At 32.7% G+C, this 25,301-nt stretch overlaps 2 protein-coding genes across 3 annotated transcripts in view; both read right to left on the bottom strand.

Annotated features, from left to right (window-relative positions):
• LOC114339997 (zinc finger protein 678-like) overlaps window positions 1–25,301 on the bottom strand; it is a 111,482-nt gene that overhangs the window by 15,393 nt on the left and 70,788 nt on the right. Inside the window, exon 3 of one of the 2 annotated variants that reach the window (XM_050653454.1) lies at window positions 3,810–3,929. The exons of the other annotated variant lie outside the window; for it this stretch is intronic. Coding sequence (XP_050509411.1) covers window positions 3,810–3,929 — 120 coding nt within the window. The remainder of the gene's footprint in view (window positions 1–3,809; window positions 3,930–25,301) is intronic. 2 annotated transcript variants of the gene reach the window in all.
• Window positions 14,280–19,297, bottom strand: LOC126886517 (uncharacterized). Its single transcript, XM_050653498.1, has 2 exons — window positions 19,199–19,297; window positions 14,280–15,633 (listed from the first exon to the last, which is right to left on the bottom strand). Exon 2 carries the CDS (start codon window positions 15,327–15,329, stop codon window positions 14,688–14,690), a length of 642 nt encoding a protein of 213 aa, XP_050509455.1. The 5' UTR covers window positions 15,330–15,633; window positions 19,199–19,297; the 3' UTR covers window positions 14,280–14,687.

The raw sequence follows: 25,301 nt of genomic DNA, 5'->3' as shown, positions 1-25,301 counted from the left end.
TTCTTGGTGCATTTAAATCCACTCCCACAGCTGCTCTCCTTGCAGAGTGTGGCGAACCCCCCATGCAACTTCGACGACAGTTACTAGCTGAAAAATTCGTCGTTAAACAAAAACGATTTACACACAACGACCTTATTAAAAATTTAGGCATCTTAACTGCATATAGCTACACTAATAAATACTGGCACAACAGAAACTGTCCCCCTCTAGCTGATGCATTTGCAACAGTCTCAAACATCGAACTACGTGATGATTCTGGTTTGCCGTTCTTCACGGCTAAATTCGATATATGTCTTACACAACCAAATATTATTTTTCCAGAATATAATGATAACCCAGCAATTAATAACATATCTATGCAAATAGAATTAGAGAAATTAGGTAAAGTACATAAATTTTTTACAGACGGATCCAAATCCCCTACTGGAACAGGATGTGCAGTGTACAGGGAAAACACAAACGAAAGTTTGTTGTTTAAACTAAACAAAAACTCTACAATCTTTACAGCAGAGGCACTTGCTATATTTGAGGCTTTGGATTGGGCAAACAATTCACTGCTACCCTTGTCAAACTTGGCTATAATATCGGATTCGAAATCTGTTTTATCAGCTCTGGTGTACCCGGTTACCTCCATATACAATAACTCAATAATCGTGGAAATTTTGACAACCTTAAGAGCCTTAGATTATAAACAGATAAATACATTCTTCATATGGGCCAAAGGGCATTCCTCCATAACGGGAAACGAAACAGCTGACAAACTGGCAAAAAGAGCTATCACTGATGGCAAACAAGCCCCCGAATTAACGCTACAAGACGCATTATCTATATGTAAGCAAAACTTAAGAACTAAATGGGCAGACAAATGGACAACAATTAGATCTAACAATGCATTTCAGTACTGCACGCTTTTTCCAACACTTCCTTCTACAAAGCTTGCTAAAAGAAGCCATCCCAATAGAAAAATTAACACCAAATACATTAGGTGCCTCTTTGGACACGGAGCAGTCAACTCTAAGCTTTATAAGATGAAATTGGCCACATCCCCCCTCTGTGACTGCAGTGACAGTTTTGACGACTTTAATCACTGGATTTTTCAATGCAGTCATAATTCTAATGCCACCTCTTACCTTATTACGGAACTAACGAAACTAAAAATCCCGTTTCCTCAAAATTATCTTTCCATTATGCTGGAGTGCATCCATAATCCCGAAGTAAGAGCTATTTTTTGTAACTTTTTAGGTCGTACGAGGAGACGCTTATAATTTCCTCAACTTTTAGGTCTGTATCAACCAATCCAAATTTTATTCAGTTAGGTATTAAATATATATGTATAGATTTGTAAAAACTGTATTTGTACCAAATATTGTATTCAGTTACTGTATTTATATGTACAGATTTGTAAAAATTGTATTTGTACCAAATTGTGTTCAGTTATATGTATAGTCTTTTAAATGTTATAAATTTTCGTGGCAAAACGGGTTCTTCCCAAAGCCAATAAATCAAAAAAAAAAAAAAAAGTGGACTAAATGCTGGCGAATGCTGGTATTAATGGTATGGTGCCCATGTTAACCCGGGAGTAGTCGCGCTCACTTCTGTAACGTCGATAGTCGCGTGTGAGATTCTATCTCAAAATACGAATTTAAAACAACTATTGTACTATTTTATCCTGTACTATTTTTTTTATTTTTGTTTTTTGTACTATTTTTTTCTACTTTTTATATTGAAAATATATATTTCTAACAATTTTATTAAAAAAACCTTGTTAACGGCCAACTGCCGACATCGGCCACCTGTCCTAACGGCCAGTTTAAAAATTTTCCAAACCAATTATACGTAGACTACAAAAACTGGCAATACCGTCCACCTTTCTATATCGGCCAATAGTTCTTTCATTTTTAGTGGCCGTTACTGACAAATTTTACTGTACAGTAGAACCTGTGTTAACGGCCACCTGTCCTAAAGGCCAGTTTAAAAATTTCCCAAACCAATTATATGTAGACTACAAAAACTGGCAATAGCAGCCACCTTTCTATATCGGCCAATAGTTCTTTCATTTTTAGTGGCCGTTACTGACAGGTTTTACTGTATTACGAAAAAGGATGAAATGTGAGATTCTATCTAACGGCGCGACTACTCGCGGGTTAAAGCTAATTGGCTCTCCCCAAAGCCATAAATTCTACAAAAAGAAGAAGAAAAAAAAATTCCTACGCATTACTACACCCTTCCTCGAGGCACTTACGAAATTTTTTCAAAATTGCAAAATTTTACGTCAAGTTATCGCGAAAAAGGATAAAAATTGAGATTCTATCTCACCGCGCGACTACTCGCGGGTTAAAAGAAACGAGAAAAGCTTAACATGAAGTATAAAAAAATATATTGGCTATTGGGAAGACAATCTACTCTGTCAATCTACAACAAAATTGACAAAATTCTTTTGTATAAACAGATTCTATAACCTATATGGACACATGTCATCCAGCTGTGGGGCTACGATAGTAACAGTAATTTAGACATTATTCAGCGATTCCAAAACAAAGTACTAAGGAGCATTGTCAACTCTCCTTGGTACTATAGGAACAGTGACCTACATAGGGACCTAGACATGGATACTGTTAACAAGACCATTGAAAAATGTGCCAAGAGTCACGAACAACGACTTCATCAACACGTCAATGTTGAGGCCATCCAGCTCCTCTACAACACGGATCTAGATAGAAGACTCAAGAGGAAGAAATCCTTGGAGTTAGTTAAGTGAAAAGTAGTGCCCGGTGCAAGTGATATTACAGGTAAACATCTGTGCAATAAATTAACAGAATCTAAGGGGTACTATTGAGTTTGTCCTTAGTCTTAAGTTTTTAATAGTAAATTAGGTTAGAAATAAGTTGCTCATTGATCATATTATTTGATTAAATTGTAATGTTTTTTCACACTTCTAACATTTCTTCCCAGTGTGCGTTGTTATATGATATTTCCAATTTTGTACTGCTGTAAACGATTTAAAACAGATATCACTTGTAAAGCTTTTCGCCAGTGTGTATTCTTGAATGACTTTTCAAAGTTCCTCCTTCACTAAACTGCTTAAAACAAATTTCACATTGGTATGGTTTTTCTCCGGTGTGTATTCTCACATGCCTTTTCAAACGACCTGCTTGGCTAAGCTGCTTAAAACAAATTTCACACTTGTAAGGTTTTTCTCCAGTGTGCACTCTCAAATGTGTTTTCAAATTGCCTGCTTCACTAAATTGCTTACAACAAATTTCACACTTGTAAAGCTTTTCGCCACTGTGGATCCTTAAATGATTTTTTAAAATGTCATCTGGACTAGACTTTTCGCCAGTGTGTATAATCATATGAATTTTCAAAGTTCTAGCTTCACTAAATTGCTTACAACAAATTTCACACTTGTAAGGTTTTTCTCCAGTGTGTGTTCTCAGATGCGTTTTCAAATGACATATTTGAGTAAACTGTTTAAAACAAATTTCACATTCGTAAGGTTTTTCGCCAGTGTGTATTCTCATGTCTTTTCACATGTCCCGCTTCACTAAATTGATTAAAACAAATTTCACACTTATAACTTTTTTCACCAGTGTGTATTTTCATATGAATTTTCAAATTACATTCCAGAGAAAACTGCTTCAAACAAATTTCACACTTATGAGACTTTTCTCCAGTGTGCACTCTCAAATGTTTTTTCAAATTACTTGCTTGATTAAATTGCTTAAAACAAATTTTACACTTGTAAGGTTTGTCCCCAGTATGAATTTTCATGTGTATATTTAAATGATTTTTTCTGCCAAACTGCTTACCACAAACTTCACATTTTAATGTTTTTTCTGTTACAGTATCATTAGTAAGTTGTTCTTTATTAGATGAATGCACTTCCATTGTTTTCCTGATTTCCAAAGTGTCCGTCTCTTGGAGAAAATCTAAAATAAAAACTAAAATATATAAACAAGCTTAATGGATAAATTTCAAAACAGAAAATTTTCAGTGCTATAGAGAAGTTTATTTAATTTGGTACGTAATGTACTCGTATGAATCTTAACTCTGATAAATAGATATTATATACACTAATCACAAAAACTACCGCATAATTTTTAAAAGAGAAAAAAAAGTTTAAAAGTAATCTTTAATTTTTAGCCAAATGTTTTGTCTATTGCTTTATTTAGGTGTCTACAAACCCATAACATTTTAAGTTGATGTAGTCTAGTCGCAACATACATAGGGGTCCCGTGGGCACTTTTAGCTCGCCGCGATTTGATGGTGGTATAATAAGTTTTTTGGTTCGCTGAATCCAATGGAAGTGATATGGAAGCCCAAATGTGGTGCGTTTAATTGTTATTAACAAATTATGGTAAAATTAGGTGTTTTTAAGGAATTATTAGAAGCCCTGAGTAGAAGGGCTAAGCAGGCATGACTACCAAGATAGGGAAATCAATGTGTTAGAGAGAGAAGTACCTTTCCAATGAGTAAGAGTGAGATAGATGCTGACGTCACAGCGTCGGAAAGGGGAGGGGGTAACGAATGCGTTAACACAAAAAACAAAGATGGCGGCATAGCCAAAATGGCACTAAAGCATATCTCCGTTGTTATCGGTACGACGTGTGAGGTATCATTGGAAAGGGGTGCGTTGGATCGTGACGTACAAAGGGATCGTTTGAAAGGGGCGCGTTGCATATACTATATTTTATCTACGACCATAACATAATATGTTATTTAAACCAGTCACGTGCAGAAATCTAAGCTTTACAAGTTGCATACTATATTTTATCTACGACCATAACATAATATGTTATTTAAACCAGTCACGTGCAGAAATCTATGCTTTACGAGTTGCATACTATATTTTATCTACGACCGTAACATAATTTATGTTTAAGCGATGGTGATATCTCGTTAGCATTGGTCAGATTGGAGATTGTGGTACGTTAAAGGTGTGGGGTGTATCGAATGTTATTTAAACCATAAACTAACTGTTACGAGCTGCCTACTATATTTTATCTACGACCATAACACAATATGTTATTTAAATCAATCACGTGCAGAAATCTAAGCTTTACGAGTTGCATACTATATTTTATCTACGACCGTAACATAATTTATGTTTAAGCGATGGTGATATCTCGTTAGCATTGGTCAGATTGGAGATTGTGGTACGTTAAAGGTGTGGGGTGTATCGAATGTTATTTAAACCATAAACTAACTGTTACGAGCTGCATACTATATTTTATCTACGACCATAATACAATCCTAACCGTAGAGAAACGTATGAGGAATCACGTGATATAATTGAGTAATATAGAAAAATTACACATCATGCCATAAAGACATTAGTTATGTATCTTTACTAACACAAATTTGTTAGTAGCAGCATGTCTTTGAGTGAGTACAGACATAAAGTTGAACAGTTTCAAGATAAACTCGTTGAGTTACAGAAAGATATTAAAGTATATCAGGATTTAAGAAAAATTATCAAACAATTAGAGAACCTACATATTAGTGATAGAACATATCCACTAGGACATATTCAACCATGGACGATAACACCACCAGCAGGAACATGAAAAGTGAAATTAATAATATATTCGCATTGACATGTTTAATTTTAATGCCTGTATTTATCTTAATTTTAAAAATTATTTTAAAAAAATTGTAAATAGAGGATTTGACATGTAATATAAAAATTGATGAGTAAATAAGAAGTTTTAATTAAAAGTCAATAGTTTTTTATATATTTTTATTATAATACATAATTATACAGGTAATATCGTATTACAAAACCATTGGCGTAGGCGATCCACATTTCTTTCGGTACATAAAAACACTCCATTGGCGTGACAGGGGGTTTGCATCAGGGGCAAATTTACAAACGCAAGGTGTATAATCAAATTTGAAGACATCAATAATTGCAGGAAAATCTCCAATCATATTACATTTCTGTCGTAAAAAAATCTGCTTTTTGTTCTCCTCGAACGTACAATAAAATACAATGACATACAAATCAAATACATCAGCATGTTAAAAGGGCTTTAGTATTTTCGTTTGTACAGAGAAACATCCAACTCTTTCGTATACTATTATACACAGGCGTTCTTTCATTATGCCCAAACTAGTAAACCTCTTATTTTTAACATGCAACTCTCAATATTTACATTATCTCTCCCTAGATCCAAAATGTCAGAGTATCAAATCAAATTTAACCAATAAAATACAATGACATAAAAATCAAATACATCAGCATGTCAAAAGGGCTTTAGTATTTTCGTTTCTACAGAGAACATACCCATATTACAGTACTATTTTGAAAACGGAGGACTTGGAAGCTCCAATGTCTTTAAGACATATCACAAAATTTGAAAAAATAAATACTATATCAGTGAATGTTTATGCTTTGGAATTAAATCAAGTTAAGGAAAAACAATTTTATGACGTAGTACCTCCTAGACTAACACAAAACAAGCTTGACCGACATGTAAACTTGCAAAGGAGTATTTTGCTATGATTATGTCGATAGTTTGGAAAAATTAGAGGAAACTTCTTTACCTACAATTAGTCATTTTTATAATAAATTATGTGATGAACATATTAGCGAACAGAAGTATGCTCATGCGCAGAAAGTTTGGTCTACATTTGAATGTAAAAATTTGGGAGAGTATAGCGATTTGTACTTAAAAACAGATATTTTGCTTCTGGCTGATGTATTTGAACAATTTAGACAAAAATGTAGGGATACGTACCATTTAGATCCTGCGTGGTATTATACCATACCAGGTTATACATGGGACTGTATGCTTAGGTATACAAAATGTAGATTAGAGTTATTAAAATATGTGGATATGATTTTGTTTATTTACCATTGGGACATTACAGTATTTTAGAATAGATTTTTTTTATAGATGAATGTTCCATCATTGGCCGACCTGTCCATCAAAAAAATTTGCGAAACAATAGTATCAGCATCACATTTTATCGAGCAGTCCCCCTTGCCGTGGAAATTGACAAAAATGATTTTAAAAAAATTTCCTTTATATAAATGGGAAGCGATGATAAGCAGTGCTAAAAATGATCCTATTCCTTCATATAAAGGAATAGAATAGGGAACTTGCATAAATTTTTAAATTCGAAAAAAATGTTATAAATCACAACAGAACATAATTTAAAACATGTATCAAAGATAAAAAAAGTTTTGTTTGTCTTTCGTTTGGCCCCTAAAGACGATTAAAAATTCAAATTAAAACAGGTGGTTCAAAACGCATAGTGACGTCATATAGTTGTGCATGTACATTCTGCACCAACAAAGTAAACAAAATTGTATATAATTTTAAATTAGGTAGACACTATAAACGTCAGTAGAAAATACAGTTATGTAACGTCACAAGCGTTTTTGATCGTTTGAACTATTTTACATTGGCTAAGGGTTCTTCTAAACCAAGGCCAGAAAACAGAAAAAAATATATAGATTTTAAATTATCTTCGTTATTATGAGGTTTTACCGCGTGAAAGTTTGGAAATATTATTTTTAAAGGAAACTGAATAATATTACGTAATAAAAAAACGTGTAAGTTCCCTTATAGGTTTGGCATTCGTTTTGACACTGACACTAAGTTTTATAAATATATTTGATAAATTCTATTTCTGATATATTTGAGTGTTTTTAAGATATATTTTTTAAAATGACCGAAGAGGGTTTTAATCTGATAACTTACCTATAGTTGATATGTGTATGGTGGCTACATATTTTCAAAAGAGTGAAAATTTTTCCGTCGGAGAAGTTCGGGGAGTTAAAGCAGATAAGTAAGTACATATATTATGTATATTATACTCCCATTATACCTACTAATTTTATACTGTGATTTTATTCTGATTATTATTCTCATAAGTATTTAACGATAAAACTTAGTAGGTACACACTTCCTATTAAGTATAGTGATCAAAAAATGTCATTACAATATAAATATTTTCCCATATTTCGCGACGATGCTGTGGCCAAATACCCAAGTAGGTGGAGGCCAATAAACTAAAGAAGAAGAAGAAGAAGAATATACTTACATATAACCCTCCCACATCACTGATATAACCATATAAAAAACTAATGTAAAACTATATGACGTCACGGGCCGTCTGAACTACTTTAAAATAAAGAAGACTTTAAATTTGTATTTCTAAGTTATTATGAGTTTTTGAAGCGGGAAATTTTGGAAATCTCATTTTTATACAAAACTGAACATTATTATGTAATAAAAAAAAATGTGCAAGTTCCCCATTCATTGCTTGCTCTAAACACATACCGTTACATTTAAGAAATGCTCTATTAGGAAAGTCAGATTGGGGAAATATATTTGAAGATGAACACTCCAGATATTGTGTATGGGCTAGTGGATATTGGCTTCAGCAGCATCGCCTAAACGTATGCAAATCATGTTTTTTTTGCATTCAAAAATGTCCATGAGATCTTAAATAAATTTTTACTCGTGCGTTACGACCATACTCACGAAGTTTATGATGCTGATGAGATCGTTGAATGCGTATATCAGCAACAATATTATTGGTGCCATAGTTGTTTTACATGCGTTTTATTCGATTTAAAAGATTACGACACACGTCAAAATAATTGTCAAAGTTAATTTAAATTTGGAAATCTCTCCGAAAAATATTAATTTTTGGCGGATTATTTGATTTATACCGTTCTAATTTAGTTTGTTTAGTTTTGTTAAACTTTTCCTTATTTAGTTTACATTTTGAAAGTGTTCATAAGTTAAACGTTACTTGAAAACTCCTCTATGGAGTCATCTAGTGGAGGCGAACCGCCTGATATTGAGAATTCGATGGATAGTAGCTGTGATTTACAAGATTTAAATGGATTTCTACCCAACCAGCCTCAAAATAAGATAAGTAGTAGTATTAATCTTAACAATATTAATGAAAAACAAAATACTTTAGTAAACTCAGATCAACCAGAAAAAACCAGGCCTGTTTATTTATACGAAAAAATTGATTTAGGACCTTTTTACATTTTCATTGAAAACTCCAGTTTAAATTTTACAGGAAAATTAAACGCTGTTAAAATAGGCGAGATCCTGTTTACGTTACATCCAGAAATTGACAATTATATAAAAAAAATTGACTCAATCGGACGCAACCGAGTTAGGGTCTCATTTAAAAATTATAGTAGCGCAAATGCTTTAGTTACTTCCAAATTCCTTATTCAAAAAAATCTGACCGCATACATTCCAAAATTTCAATTGTTTAAACTAGGTGTAGTAAGGGATATAGATTCAGATATATCGGAAGAATATCTTAAAAATAGAATAAAGGAATTTGATCACCATTGCAAATTCTCGGTTGAGTATGTGAAACGAATAACAAGAAAAATAGTAGCAGATGACAAAGTAATATTTAATCCAACAAAATCAGTTATTGTGTCTTTTAAATGCCAGAATATACCAAAGTATGTAGTAATTAATCATGTCTTACACACTGTTGAAAAATACCAGCAAAAGGTAATTATCTGTTACCACTGCTATAGGTATGGGCACATGAGTAAGCAGTGTAAAAGTAATCCTCGCTGTTTTAAGTGTCATGAATCTCACCTTTCCGATTCTTGTCCTTTATCATCGTTTAACAAAAAATGTCTATCCTGTGAAGGTGAACACTTCACTAATGAATGGGAGATATGCCCAGAATTTGATCGCCAAAAGAAAATAAAACATTATATGTCTGAAAACAGCTTATCTTTTAAGGAAACAATTAAACTCTTTCCTAAGATAACTTATGCATCTATAGCAGCCAATAATTCCTCAATAAATTCTCATCAAACTCCAAATATGAATGCACCATCCTCTTCATATTCCTTTACTCAATTGTCCACGTCTCAAACATCTTCCAATCAGTTCGCTCTACCTTCAGTTTCAAATAGATATACAATAATAAAACCACCAAAATACAAACGACCTATCTCTTCCTCACCAGACCAAGTAACAATGGAACATCAAAAAATAATAAAGTTAAACCCCATGTCCAACAGACCTGGTGGTATTATCACCTCTTCTTCGTATCAATCTACATTTAATCCAGAACAAGGATCTAAAATACATGAACCATCAAAAGAATTAACAGAATTAATATCAAATATAGTTACAAGTATTATCTCTAATATAAATCACAAAAATTTTGAAATTCCAGAAAAATCAGTTCTATTAAATTCAATTCAATCAGTTTTAAGTTCTCTCTTATATAATAATGAATAGATTGGTAATTTGTCAATGGAATTGTAGATCGGCTAACTCTAATAGAGAAAACCTTATCCACCTATTAGAAGACCAGAAAGTTGATATCGCATTATTGTCAGAAACTAGATTTAAACCAGAAAAGTATTATAACTTTCACGGGTACAATATTGTCAGAGACGACCGCTTTTCAGTAACTGTTGGCGGTGGCTCAGCAATTTTAATAAATTCAAACCTATATTACGAGGAAGTCACCATGAAAGTAGATTTAATAAACGTCAATAAAGTAGCAATAAAAATAAAGTTTAAGTCATATACTGTCACATTTATATCTATGTATGTTCCCCCAGGAACCAAGTTATTGTTACAACAATGGAACAATTTCATAACATCTATAGAAAGACCATTTATAATAGGAGGTGACCTTAATGCTCACCACATTGCCTGGGGCCTAGACAACCAAACAGATATGAAAGGTAAAATCTTGATGGACTGTATAGACGATAATAATTTAATATTCAAAAATGATAGCTCTCCTACTTTCTTTAGGAACTTCTCGAAATCGGCAATAGACCTGACCATTTGTACTCCTGACTTAAACCACCTGATCACTTGGAAAACACTTCAAGACCTATTTGGTTCAGACCATACACCTATAAGAGTAGAGTTAGAGGATCAACCAACTCATACATATAATCCATATTCACAAAAGTGGAATTTAAAGAATGCCGACTGGAAATTATATGAACAGTATTCGGAAGATGTATTCTCTCAATTTAAAGATATAAATTCTTATGAACAAATTTTGCACAATATAAATACAACTGCATCCTACTGCATCCCCAAATTTAAAATAAAAAAACCGACTTCCAGAGGAAAATACTGGTGGGATTTAGAATGTGAAGAAGCAGTCAGAAGAAGACAGGAAAGTTTTTGTATATTCAAAGAAAATCCAAACCATGAAAACCTACTTAAGTATAAAAAAGATGATGCACATGTCAAGAAGATCACTAAACAAACTAAAAGAAATAGCTGGAGAGATTATGTCGGATCCCTAAATAGGTCAGTCCCTATTAAAGATGTATGGTCAAAAGTTAACCGAATAAAAAATAGAAAAACAAAGAACAAAGTCCCTGTTATTCTGTCGGAAGCTTCGTGGATAGAAGAGTTCCATCAAAATATCACACCGCCGTCTGCAGAATTAGTAATTCCTGATTTACAACTAAATGCTCTGTACGACTATCCAGAACCAATCCGTTTCCTAGTCAAACCATTTTCTGCCACTGAACTAAACTTTGCGTTGAAGAAAAACTCAAATTCAGCACCAGGTGCCGATAATATCCATTACTCGATGCTATCAAATTTTTCAAGAATTGGTAAGGCTGCACTACTAAATATATATAATGAAATTTGGATGCGCCGCATAAAGATTCCTGACGATTGGCACGTTTACACTATTATCCCGGTTTTAAAACCAGGAAAATCATCAAAGAATTGGGATTCTTACCGTCCAATCGGTCTGGCTTCCTGTATACTAAAAACATATGAGAGACTTATTAAAAACCGTCTGGAATTTTGGCTAGAAAAGAACGACCTATTACCAAGAAGTCAGTTTGGTTTTAGAAAAGGTAAATCCACGCAAGATAGCCTCTGCCACTTTTTAATAGACATTTATAGTTCCTTTACTTATAAGAAAGCAGTTAGTGCTTTGTTCTTAGATATAAAAGGGGCTTACGACAACGTTAATCTTCACATACTATACGCGAAAATGTTGGAAATAGGAATACCCGAGATAGTAACATGGAACATCATTAACTTATACATTAATCGAGCAGTTCACGTTAGATTAAATGGAGATCAATCTAACTCCCGATACACATCTTTGGGACTACCTCAGGGTAGCATCCTAAGTCCTATATTATATATACTGTATACTGCTGACTTAGAAACTAAACTTCCTCAACACATAAAAATCCTACAGTACGCTGATGATGTTGCGATATATGCAGAAAATAAGTCAATAGATAGATGTAATAACTACCTTAAATCGACATTGAATATTATAAAAAAATGGGCTACCGATAATAACTTAACAATATCAGAGAGTAAATCAACCATTGTTACCTTTACTAAAAAACGATATGTTCCTCAAAGCCATCTACAATTTGATAATACTAGTATTCCTTATAAAACTTCAATAAAATTTCTTGGCGTATTTTTAGACTCCAAATTAAATTGGAAAGAACACACAAATTACATATTACGAAGAATGGAAAATGCAATGAATATCATGAAGACTGTAAGTGTCAGTAACTGGGGAGCTGATCCAAACATATCAATATTACTATACAGAAATTTGATAAGATCAATCTTAGACTATGGATCTATTTTTTATGGCTCAGCATCAAACTCTGTACTCCAAAAAATCGAGAGGATCAAAAATAAGGCACTTAGGTTATGCACTGGTTATCTTCGAAGCACACCTATATTGGTCATGGAATGTGAGCTTAATGAACCTCCACTTTCATTACGCAGGGAATACCTAAGTGAGAAATTTATAGTTAAAACAGCGGTAAACGATAAACTGCTATTAAATAAAATTGTTCATTTAACCACCTCATACCTAACTCATTATTACTGGGAAAAAAAGAAACTGCTTTTAGTTGTGGAAAGCTTCCTCAACGTTTCTAATTCCATTGGCGACATACACCAAATTGAACAAAGCTCGTCTCGAAAGCTAAATTATGAAGATTATTTATCTCCAGTTAACTGTCATTTAAGTAATATTCGTGCGACAGACTTCCTTACTAAAATAGACCACCTTCAGTGTGTACAAAAAAACTGGGGGAGTTATCAGAAATTATATACGGATGGTTCAAAAATGGAAGGAAAAGTTGGATATGCTATATATTACCCACAAAAAAGTATAAAAATAAACAACAGATTACCTGATAAAATGACAATTTTCACAGCTGAACTCATTGCAATCAAAGAAGCATACAAAATATGTATTAATCAAAAAGAACTCAATTATGTTATATTTACAGACTGCCAAAGCATTGTAAAGACATTGAAATATAATGTACATAATTTTGCAGAAAATTATATCATCAGTGACATCATAGCAATGAACAGTGAAGCTTTGAAATCGGGCAAAAATATAATATTGTGTTGGATAAAAGCACACATTGGTATAAAAAACAACGAAATAGTAGATGATCTGGCTAAAAAAGCAACAACGAAGGAATCCACTCTGCATACTTATCAACTTCCTATGGGAGACATAATTTCTATTATGAGATCTATCAAACGGACGAAATGGCAGGAACAATACAATAATTCAGACAAAGGAAATTATTACAAAAAAATCCAGCCTACACTTCCCATCAAGACATGGTTTAATCAAGTTTCCAACAAAGGCTTTATCAAAACTATTTGTCGAATAAGAAGTAATCACTGTCTGACTCCAGTCTACAAAAGAGAAATAGGACTTGTAGATAATGATGAATGTTTATGTGGAGAGCTAGCTGATCTACAACATATGCTATTAGAATGTCCTTTACATTTTATTGAAATATCAAACTTTTTTGCCAATCTAGTTCAAGTTAATGTACAATTTCCTTTTAATCTTATATACCTTTTACAATCAAACAATCTAGATGTTTATAAAATTTTGTACAACCATGTTAATTGTTTAAAATTAAAGCTCTGAGAAAAAAAGAAAAAAAAAATAAAAAAAAAAAATAATTAAATAAAATAAAAAGATACTAAGATCTAAACCTCCGCGAGGTTGAATCGGGTTTAGGTCTTAGCGCGATAAAAAAATATACAAAAAAAAAAAAAAAAATAAAAAATGTAATAAAAAAAATGTTAAAAAATATAATAAAAAAAAATAATAAAAAAAACAGAGTAAAAAAAACAGTAGTACTAATAATTTTAAATTTAGATACTAAGCATATTTATATTTTGTAAAAGAGAGAATTCAAAACACATTGACTGGCCAGTTGGTTGCTTAAACCAGTGCCAATAAAACATAAACACACACACACACACAAAAGATTACGAGTCTTGCATTAATGCATTACATGAAATGCCTAGAAATAACAGGTTTGATGATTCTGAACCAGAATTCTGAAGTAGAGAGTAATATTGATTCTTTTGAGACGAATGATAGTGTCGAATATCCATAAGCTACTCTCTATCTCTCTTTCTCTCTTTTATATTGTAAAAAATAAAGATATATAATGTTATTTTTCTTTCTCTGTGTTATATTATAATAAAGATATATGTAGACATTTTATTTGTTTTATTATGAGCACTTCCCTCATATTATCATCACATCGCAATAAAAATTTTATACGTTTTATGATAAAACGTCACGTTTTATGTGAATTTTATACGTTTTATGATAAAACGTCACGTTTAATGTGAAATAAAACTACAAATTTGCAATTTTTATCATTTATTTAAATCATTAATTACCTTAATTTTATAAAAATAAATGAACTCCCTAAGAGCATTATTTGTCATACCATCTGGTATAATAGAACAAAACGCATACAATATTTGCAAGGGGTTTAAACTATCTGCAGTATTTTTACAAAAATCTAAAACATAATAATATTCACAAAAGTTCAAATTTTCTAACAACTGCATACGAGGCGATATCACACTAATATTAAGTTCAACAATTTGCTTCACTTCTTCTTCATCCATATAGTACTCCACACCATGCTTCTTAACAATAATGAATTTACAATCATCGTAAACTATCGGGGTAACAGTGCAGTATTCTTCGCATGGAAAAGTTGGGTGCATGAGGTCATCAGGTGATTGAAAAAAATCAATTATTTGTTGTGTGATGATTGAAATAAAGGAATACCATTCGTATGCGCTGAGTGATATTCTGGTAGGTTTATATTGTTGAGATAAAATCACTGCAGGCGAAAATGATCTTGCAGGGCTTATACCACATTGTACTTCATAGTCCGATAACGTGTATTTTGTTGCAAGCAGGTAGAAAACTTCTGATTTGGCAGCAGCCTCATAATTTTCCAAAGCTCTATCTAATTCTTGATTATAGTCTTCGTTGTTAGGCATATCGATGCTAAATTCACAATCACCTGAAGAATACCCACTATCTTGAGAGCCACCTGAAGAATACCCACCATCGGTGTCCTATACCAAAGCTCACATCTAATATTGGGAATCGGGAAAGTTCGGGCATACTCGAACTACTATCGAAATATATAATTGTGCAGTCAGGACAATCAATTCTCATAACTCGCAAGTACTTGAAACTGTTAACATGTCTTCCTCCAAAGTGTATAGTGTTACCCAGCTCTTGGGAAATAGAGTAAAACCTACAAATGAACGTTTCGGATTGTGGCTTCTTTTCGAAAACCTGGAAAATAGCAATCTCATTACTGATGTAGGTAGTATAAAGTAGACGGAAAATCAGCCAAGCTTTAACCATAAAGAATTCCTGTCTATTACAGAGCCATTTTGCGATAATATTATGGTTATTAAAATATATGACCGAGGTGACTGTGAGCAGCAAATATTGCAGAAAAGTAACAAAGTTTTTTTGAAGAAAGAAATGTGCGGATCGTTTAACAGTTATTTACGTGGAAAATTTTCCGACTTCGTCTCTGCTAGACACGGAGTCAAAGCAAAGCTGCCATTTCTCTTGGATGCCTGTGATAAAAGGAGCAAAAAAATAGAGCAACAAATTGGACAAGAGGAAATGGAGAAAATTAAAGAAAAATATGAAAATCCTGTTGCTATACCATACAAAATTGAATTGGCAGATGTTAAAGTGCAAATTTTGCTGGAAAAATTACCTATGTTACTAAACTAACTCGAAGCAGATAATTTATATCTTTTGAATTTGGACAATACGCAAGATTTTGCTGGAATTTTTAACAAGACCGAGATGTGCGACTATTTGACAAATACTTTTAACTTTTGCTACCAAGGCGAATACGGCGAAAATTGTAATGTAATAGTGGATAACGATAATACAGTTGGAATCGACTGCTTAACATGGTTGAACTCCAATTGTAGAATTAAAATATAAATTACCAGTCCTGGTGTCAACCAACAACTTGGAACACATGTTATAGATTTTACAAATTGTCCAGATGAACGACTCAAGCAAACATTCGCATCTTCCTTAGCAAAAGAGCATAGAATTACCAGATTGGAAGCAACAATATATAACCACAGACTTTGTAACGCTTTTGATCCAATAGAAGATTGTCTAAACATCTTGGAAATGAATAAACGATTTTTATAAAATGCACCGTTATACTCGGTTCCGCTATCTAAAATGTGGACTAAGTTAACCCGGCATTGGTCGCTAGGTAGGTTGTTACGCGAGTGGTCGCGCGTGAGATTTTCTCTCACGTATCCAACTTTTGCCTTTCTTTACAAAATTTTACAAAAAAGATGAGGTTTCATCAACGATAAAGCCATTTAAGAGGAAACAGTAGCGATCAACAGGTAGCGAAAACGTGTTCCAAGATTGCGGCTGTAATTTTGAATATTTTTTCGAGATATTTGGCACACTTATTCGTAATATAATAAAGAATGGCGGTACAGAGCCCAATTTGAAAAATATATTGATATGTGAAAATTACTCTGTAATTAAATACAATGTTAAAAAAACTAGCCTGTACCGCCATTAAGAAGAACAAAAAAATACACTTTCTTTAAATAAACTTTTTTATCCGATGCCTAGATTTTGTGTCATTTTGGAACTACATATTAATGAAATAAAAATTTTAGTAGTTCCAAAACGACACAAAATCTAGGCATTGGATAAAAAAGTTTATTTGAAGAAAGTGTATTTTTTGTTCTTCTTAATGGCGGTACAGGCTCGTTTTTTTAATATTGTATTAATTTAAAGAGTAATTTCCACATATTAATATATTTTTCAAGTTATGTATTATATTACGAATACGTGTGCCAAATACCTCCAAAAAATATTCAAAATTACAGCCGCAATCTTGGAACGCGTTTTTGCTTCCTGTTAATCGCTACTGTTTCCTTTTAAAAAGACACGACGTTTTTCTGTTTTATTATTATTATCTCTATATACAATGTGACTATTGATGCCGCCAATATTTAACATTGAAAAATATATGGTAAATGACTATCTACAACTAACCCGTGAAAGATAATATAGGATTTTCATATGATCCACCACATCCACGGCGCCTTTTATTACATCATAAAAGGATATTATTTTAGGTTTTATTAAGGGGAAAGATAAAATTAATTTTTATACGCAGTTGGTGACGCCGGTGGTCGCTTGATGAGAGAATCTCTCACATGAAGAGCACTGACTCAACAATATGGTGATACTAAGAAAACTGAGTCACTATCTGAGCGGACGAGTCTATTAGATTGTCGAGGGAGGATATTTATGAGACTAGAAGGAACTACAGCGCGTATAATTTCCCAGAAAAAAAGTTGTGCGCAATTTTCTGAAACCGTGAGAGAAAATCTCATATAGCGACCACTGGCGGGTTAACAGAATGCTTACAAAATAGCTGTTGTCTTGTGTTTAATAATCTTCTGCAGTATGTTTACTGGGGAAATCGATGCACGAGAAAATTGTCTGGAATACAAATTGAACTACCAGAGAACGAGGATGGTCGTAAAAAGTTAATAAATTATGTGTTATCTGCATTCAGTTTTAATTGTTTACCTGTAAACTATTTGGAGATAAACGAATGTGAATACGAAAATAATGTGACTGTTACGCACAAATGTTATATTAAGGCTGGAGACATCTTGTTTACTCGATCTAAGACACTATTTTCCGCAATTCCAAAAGAAATTAATATTTTCGATTTGGGGTTGGTAAAGACAAATAATGTTATACCGCAGGTTCTACGAACACGAACCAACAAGAATAGTAAACTGTTTCCATACCCTTTTAAAGAAATTACTCCTCTTTCGACGGTTCTCATAATAAGTGCCAGCAAACGGAAATTGGAGCTGGAAGAAAGAGAAATTAAAAAAAGGAAAGTTGAATTTACGGAAAAAAATATTGCAATTAAGGACGAATACAAATCTTTACTCCAAAAAGAAGAGAAAATAATTGCGGCCCAAGAGAAATTTTGTAATTATTTTAAAAATTGGAAAAATATGGAAACATCTGGATTTTATAAAGTTTCTGCTTTTACGGTAAACAATAGGGGCAAATATCCCCATGTTGGAGTATTATTAGAAAACGATGGACATAAAAATGTTTACTTTTTAAAAGGATATGCAAAATCCGTCCTTGTAAAGGCATTCGAAAACAGGCAACAGCTTAAAGAATATGGCTATCTTAGTTTACCTTGTAAAAACTTGGACATCGTTTACTTACCGTCGGAAGATAATTTCGCCGAATTTAATACAAACGGACTATGTACATCTAATGGAAATTCATTTGCAAAGATCGAAAATCTAAAATTTTATACACAGGTTTGGCAGAATTTTGCTGTAGAAGACAGTTATAACCAGGACGATATAAACAATCTCAAAAAGGTTACAATGGAAGAGATTGACGCCAAAATAAAAGTTGCACAGTGTCGACGGTTGGAGGAACTGGAGGAGGGAACGGAGCATATTATAAGACGAATAAGAGAAATTGAATTTAGAAATAAAATAAGATACATTTTGTCGTTAGAAAATTCCAGTGATATATATGTATCCAACTACTGGTTGGAGAAAGAAATAAATGACTTACATATAAGTCTACATTATAGGATTAAACTAAAACTAGACAAAATCAGAACAACGCCGAGTAAAAATAAAGAACGAGCTGTATTTTGTGTTTAGACCTTTGTATTTATATTAAAAATAATGTTAAGTGTTTACTTCTTTATTAAAAATATATTTAGATTAGAAAGTTTTGTTTTTTCTTTCCTCTCCTAACCGTGAACACCAATTTTAAAATATTAGCGCATGCTTACCTACGTTAGCTTGTGACCTTGGAATGGTAGTTGAAACACGGTAGTCGAAAGTATAGTAACCCCCATTTTTTACCTATATGAAGGAATAGGATCATTTTTAGCACTGCTTATCATCGCTTCTTATTTATATAAAGGAAATTTTTTTAAAATCATTTTTGTCAATTTCCACGGCAAGGGGGACTTCTCGATGAAATGTGATGCTGATACTATTGTTTCGCAAATTTTTTTGATGGACAGGTCGGCCAATGATGGAGCATTCATCTATAAAAAAAAATCTATTCTAAAATACTGTAATGTCCCAATGGTAAATAAACAAAATCATATCCACATCTTTTAATAACTCTAATCTACATTTTGTATACCTAAGCATACAGTCCCATGTATAACCTGGTATGGTATAATACCACGCAGGATGTAAATGGTACGTATCCCTACATTTTTGTCTAAATTGTTCAAATACATCAGCCAGAAGCAAAATATCTGTTTTTAAGTACAAATCGCTATACTCTCCCAAATTTTTACATTCAAATGTAGACCAAACTTTCTGCGCATGAGCATACTTCTGTTCGCTAATATGTTCATCACATAATTTATTATAAAAATGACTAATTGTAGGTAAAGAAGTTTCCTCTAATTTTTCCAAACTATCGACATAATCATAGCAAAATACTCCTTTGCAAGTTTATATGTCTATCAAGCTTGTTTTGTGTAAGTCTAGCAGGTACTACGTCATAAAATTGTTTTTCCTTAACTTGATTTAATTCCAAAGCATAAACATTCACTGATATAGTATTTATTTTTTCAAATTTTGTGATATGTCTTAAAGACATTGGAGCTTCAAGTCCTCCGTTTTCAAAATAGTACTGTAATATGGGTATGTTCTCTGTAGAAACGAAAATACTAAAGCCCTTTTGACATGCTGATGTATTTGATTTTTATGTCATTGTATTTTATTGGTTAAATTTGATTTGATACTCTGATATTTTGGATCTAGGGAGAGATAATGTAAATATTGAGAGTTGCATGTTAAAAATAAGAGGTTTACTAGTTTGGACATAATGAAAGAACGCCTGTGTATAATAGTATACGAAAGAGTTGGATGTTTCTCTGTAGAAACGAAAATACTAAAGCTCTTTTATCATGCTGATGTATTTGATTTTTATGTCATTGTATTTTATTGTACGTTCGAGAACAAAAAGTAGATTTTTTACGACAGAAATGTAATATGATTGGAGTTTTTCCTGCAATTATTGATGTCTTCAAATTTGATTATACACCTTGCGTTTGTAAATTTGCCCGTGATGCAAACCCCTGTCACGCCAATGGAGTGTTTTTATGTACCGAAACAAATGTGGATCGCCTACGCCAATGGTTTTGTAATACGATACTACCTGTATAATTATGTTTTATAATAAAAATATATAAAAAACTATTGACTTTTAATTAAAACTCCTTATTTACTCATCAATTTTTATATTACATGTCAAATCCTCTATTTACGATTTTTTTAAAATAATTTTTAAAATTAACATAAATACAGGCATTAAAATTAAACATGTCAATGCAAATATATTATGAATTTCACTTTTCATGTTCCTGCTGGTGGTGTTATCGTCCATGGTTGAATATGTCCTAGTGGATATGTTCTATCACTAATATGTAGGTTCTCTAATTGTTTGATAATTTTTCTTAAATCCTGATATACTTTAATATCTTTCTGTAACACAACGAGTTTATCTTGAAACTGTTCAACTTTATATCTGTACTCACTCAAAGACATGCTGCTACTAACAAATTTGTATTAGTAAAGATACATAACTAATGTCTTTATGGCATGATGTTTAATTTTTCTATATTACTCAATTATATCACGTGATTCCTCACACGTTTCTCTACGGTTAGGATTGTATTATGGTCGTAGATAAAATATAGTATGCAGCTCGTAACAGTTAGTTTATGATATTCGATACACCCCACACCTTTAACGTATCACAATCTCTAATCAGACCAATACTAACGAGATATCACCATCGCTTAAACATAAATTATGTTACGGTCGTAGATAAAATATAGTATGCAACTCGTAAAGCTTAGATTTCGGCACGTGATTTGTTATGGTCGTAGATAAAATATAGTAGGCAGCTCGTAACAGTTAGTTTATGGTTTAAATAACACTCGATACACCCCACACCTTTAACGTACCACAATCTCCAATCTGACCAATGCTAACGAGATATCACCACCGCTTAAACATAAATTATGTTACGGTCGTAGATAAAATATAGTATGCAACTCGTAAAGCATAGATTTCTGCACGTGACTGGTTTAAATAACATATTATGTTATGGTCGTAGATAAAATATAGTATGCAACTCGTAAAGCTTAGATTTCTGCACATGACTGGTTTAAATAACATATTATGTTATGGTCGTAGATAAAATATAGTATATGCAACGCGCCCCTTTCCAACGATCCCTTTTTACGTCACGATCCAACGCACCCCTTTCCAATGATACCTCACACGTCGTACCGATAACAACGGAGATATGCTTTAGTGCCGTTTTGGCTATGCCGCCATCTTTGTTTTTTGTGTTAACGCATTCGTTACCCCCTCCCCTTTCCGACGCTGTGACGTCAGCATCTATCTCACTCTTACTCATTGGAAAGGTACTTCTCTCTCTAACACATTGATTTTCCTATCTTGGTAGTCATGCCTGCTTAGCCCTTCTACTGCCCTGTAAATAAATTAATAGTGTTAAGGTCTTATCTGATGTATTTATGTGTTCTTATTTTGTTAATAACAAAATAATTGTTTATTCGCCGAAAAGCTCGAAATTCAGCAAGTTTGTAGTCTGTTTCATAGTATTTTTATACGCTAAATCGACTGTCACTAGCCGTGATAGCTTAAAGCACGTTCCGACTTTGTTATTAATAAATTATTCAAAAAATAACGGTTTATAGTATGTTTACTCACAGTTTTTGCTCTAAATTTAAAAAAACCACTTGGAATGACATGGAATTTGGTATGCACGTAGCTAACATGTCAAACAAAAAAAGTGATATTGTGCCGATGTGTGCTTTTACCCTGGGGGTGAGTTTCATCCCGTTTCGGGGGTGAAAAAAGAAACCTTTAAAATAAGTTCGGAATTGGATAAGCTGATTAATTCTAAGCAACTATTGTTCTATACAATTTTTTCACTAAGTCAATACTTTTCGAGTTATTTGCGAGTGAATATGTTCATTTTTCAACAAAAAAACCAAATAACTCGTAAAGTATCATAGACTTAGTGAAATAACTGTATAGAACAAAAGTTGCTTAGAGTTAACCAATTTATCCACTTCCGGACTTATTTTAAAGGTTTCTTTTTTCACCCCCGAAAAGGGATGAAATTCATGCCCAGGGTAAAAGCAGACATCGGCACAATATCACTTGTTTTGTTTGACAAGTTAGCTATGTGTATGCCAAATTTCATGTCAATACAAGTTGTTTTTTAAAATTTAGAGCAAAAACCGTGTGTGGACGTACTATAAACAGTTATTTTTGCAATAATTTATTAACAACAAAGTCGGAACGTGGTTTAAGCTATTACGACTAGTGGCAATCGATTCAGTGTATAAAATACTATGAAAAATACTACAAATTTGCTGTAGATAGCGCATTTCGAGCTTTTCGGGGAAAAAACAATTATTTTGTTATTAACAAAATAAGAACATATTTTAAGTAATCGGGACAAGTCGCATTCGATTCAGCGACCAAAAATACACCAGAGAAGACCTTAACACTACCAATTTATTTACAGGGCTTCTAATAATTCCTGAAAAACATCTAATTTTACCATAATTTATTGTTATGTCCATTACCATGTCTACATGATTTTTCAATGCTGTAAGAAAAAGCTGAAGGGTTGGTCTTTTTCTATAAATAACAAACGTTTGTTATACGCTCTGAGCTTCGCTGGTGGCGCTCCTAGCGGATTACTGGAATTATCTTTCACCGGTAATTTTTAAATTTATTATTTAATTGTTATCGCTTAACATTTACAACGCAAAAAATTAATTAAATTGTAATCGATTTTTTTAAGATTTTGCTAATCATTTTGACGTTCTATAGGGCTTTTCATTCACAGTCATTAGTTTCGAGCTTCTGTCATGTGTCACATAATATTAATATATCTACGTCGTACGTTATTGGTATTACCAATGATACAAACCGAAGACGTATGACGTAGATATATTAATATTATGTGACACATGACACAAGCTCGAAACAAATGACAATCGATGAAAAGCCCTATTGATAAAATATGAATTTCTTACTTCGGATACTTTCACAATTATCGTGTAGATGGCGCTAAGATTTTTAGATTAAATTATAATTACATATTACGGAACATTAAAAAAACTTAAATTCAGTATTTAAAACGTAAGTATATTTAAGGTAAAAATATATAGGTACCACAGCTTTGACCAACTAATATTTTTTATAATTAATGTTTTTAATTTTAATTTTATATTAATCACTTTGACATTTATGTCAAATTTCCGGTAAACGTTTACAGACTTGCCACTACTGGCGCTCGAGAATTTGTAAATATCCCCTCTACGTACGAGCTCACAGCGGATAGAAAAAGACAGCAAATACAAAATAAGTGATTGATGTGATCGTTCATGGGTAATCTTTCATTTTTCCGACTGTAATTAATCATCATGTGTGTTGTCGTCTATTTTATATTTTATTGTTAACTCACAACATCACGTCTATGAGTTCACTACGGTCAGTGTCAATTCAAAAATTAACTTAAAACATATTTTATACATAGTGTCCTAATCTTACTACAATGCGGAGGTGCGTTCTTAGAAAAAAATGAGCAATTTAACGTCAGAACAAGCAGCTCAAATCGTAGTTTTAATTGGAGATGTACGATCGCAGAAATATGTTGCTGATGTTCTAGGAATCCACCGTTTCAGGAGCTTTAATAAGGTATAGAGAAACTGGAAGTTACACAAAAAGACCAGTTCCAGGACACCCCAGGTGCAAGAAATTCGCAGAAGACCGTTATTTACGTCTGCAGATTTTGCGTACACGTCATGTTACACCTAGGCAATTGCAAAATGATCTTTCCACAGTCCGTAATGTTCGAATAAGTGTCACTTCGGTTAGAAGCAGATTAAGGGAATTTAGAATTAGAGCCAGAATTTCCAGTCAGAAGAGCAGCCAAAAATTTTTGAGGTGGCTTGATTATGCTATGGCGAGGCATCTGGTTTGTAAGGCAAACAGAATTAACAGTAATAAAAACGAAAAGTCTCAGATACACAATATCATATATCATAATAAAAATTAAAATGGTAAATAATTATTTAAACCTGAAAACTTTTATTGTTGGAGATTCTTTCTGGTACATCCTTAATCTGTGACTTTTACAATTTATAAGACAGCAGACGACGAATATAGAAAACGAAAAGGACTGACCGATATGCAGTCGCATTCCGTTTTCATTCGTCTAAGAAAAGGTCAGAAAGAAATTTCCTAGTACTCAAATTTAAGTAAAGATAGAAAAGAAAAAGACAGTTAATGCTTCCTTTCGATTCAGAGGGATGCACAATCCCTAGACAGCTGTTTGTGTATTTCAGACTTCCTCAGTAGGAAGCATATACTGTATTTTTCTTTTATATCTTTACTCAACTTTAAGTACTAGTAAATTTCTTTCTGACCTTTTCCTCGACGAATGAAAACGAAATGCGACTGCATATCGTACAGTCCTTTTCGTTTTCTATATTGGTCGTCTGTTGTCTTATAAATTGTAAAAGTCACAGATTAACGACGTTCTACACCTTCGGCAAAGAATTAAGGATTTGCATGAAATTTTAGTATGTTATAGTTTACTTCAAAAAACTAAGACTTGATTTTTAAAAAATTGTTTTACCGTGCCGTTTAATTACTATTAAGGGTCAAAGTTAAGTTTAACATGGGCTCTTATGGGAATTCTTGAAAAGTTAATAACTTTTGACCCAAATTTACGATTTTTAAGTATTTGTGCTTAGATTAAAGGTTTTTTTGTAAGGAATAACATATTAAAAAATGAGGATTGTTTACCGTACCATT

Source organism: Diabrotica virgifera, chromosome 6, assembly GCF_917563875.1.
Source record: "Diabrotica virgifera virgifera chromosome 6, PGI_DIABVI_V3a".
Lineage (NCBI taxonomy): Eukaryota > Metazoa > Arthropoda > Insecta > Coleoptera > Chrysomelidae > Diabrotica > Diabrotica virgifera.
The sequence above is the reverse complement of the archived record's forward strand: the minus strand, read 5'-3'. Positions and strand labels throughout refer to the sequence as shown.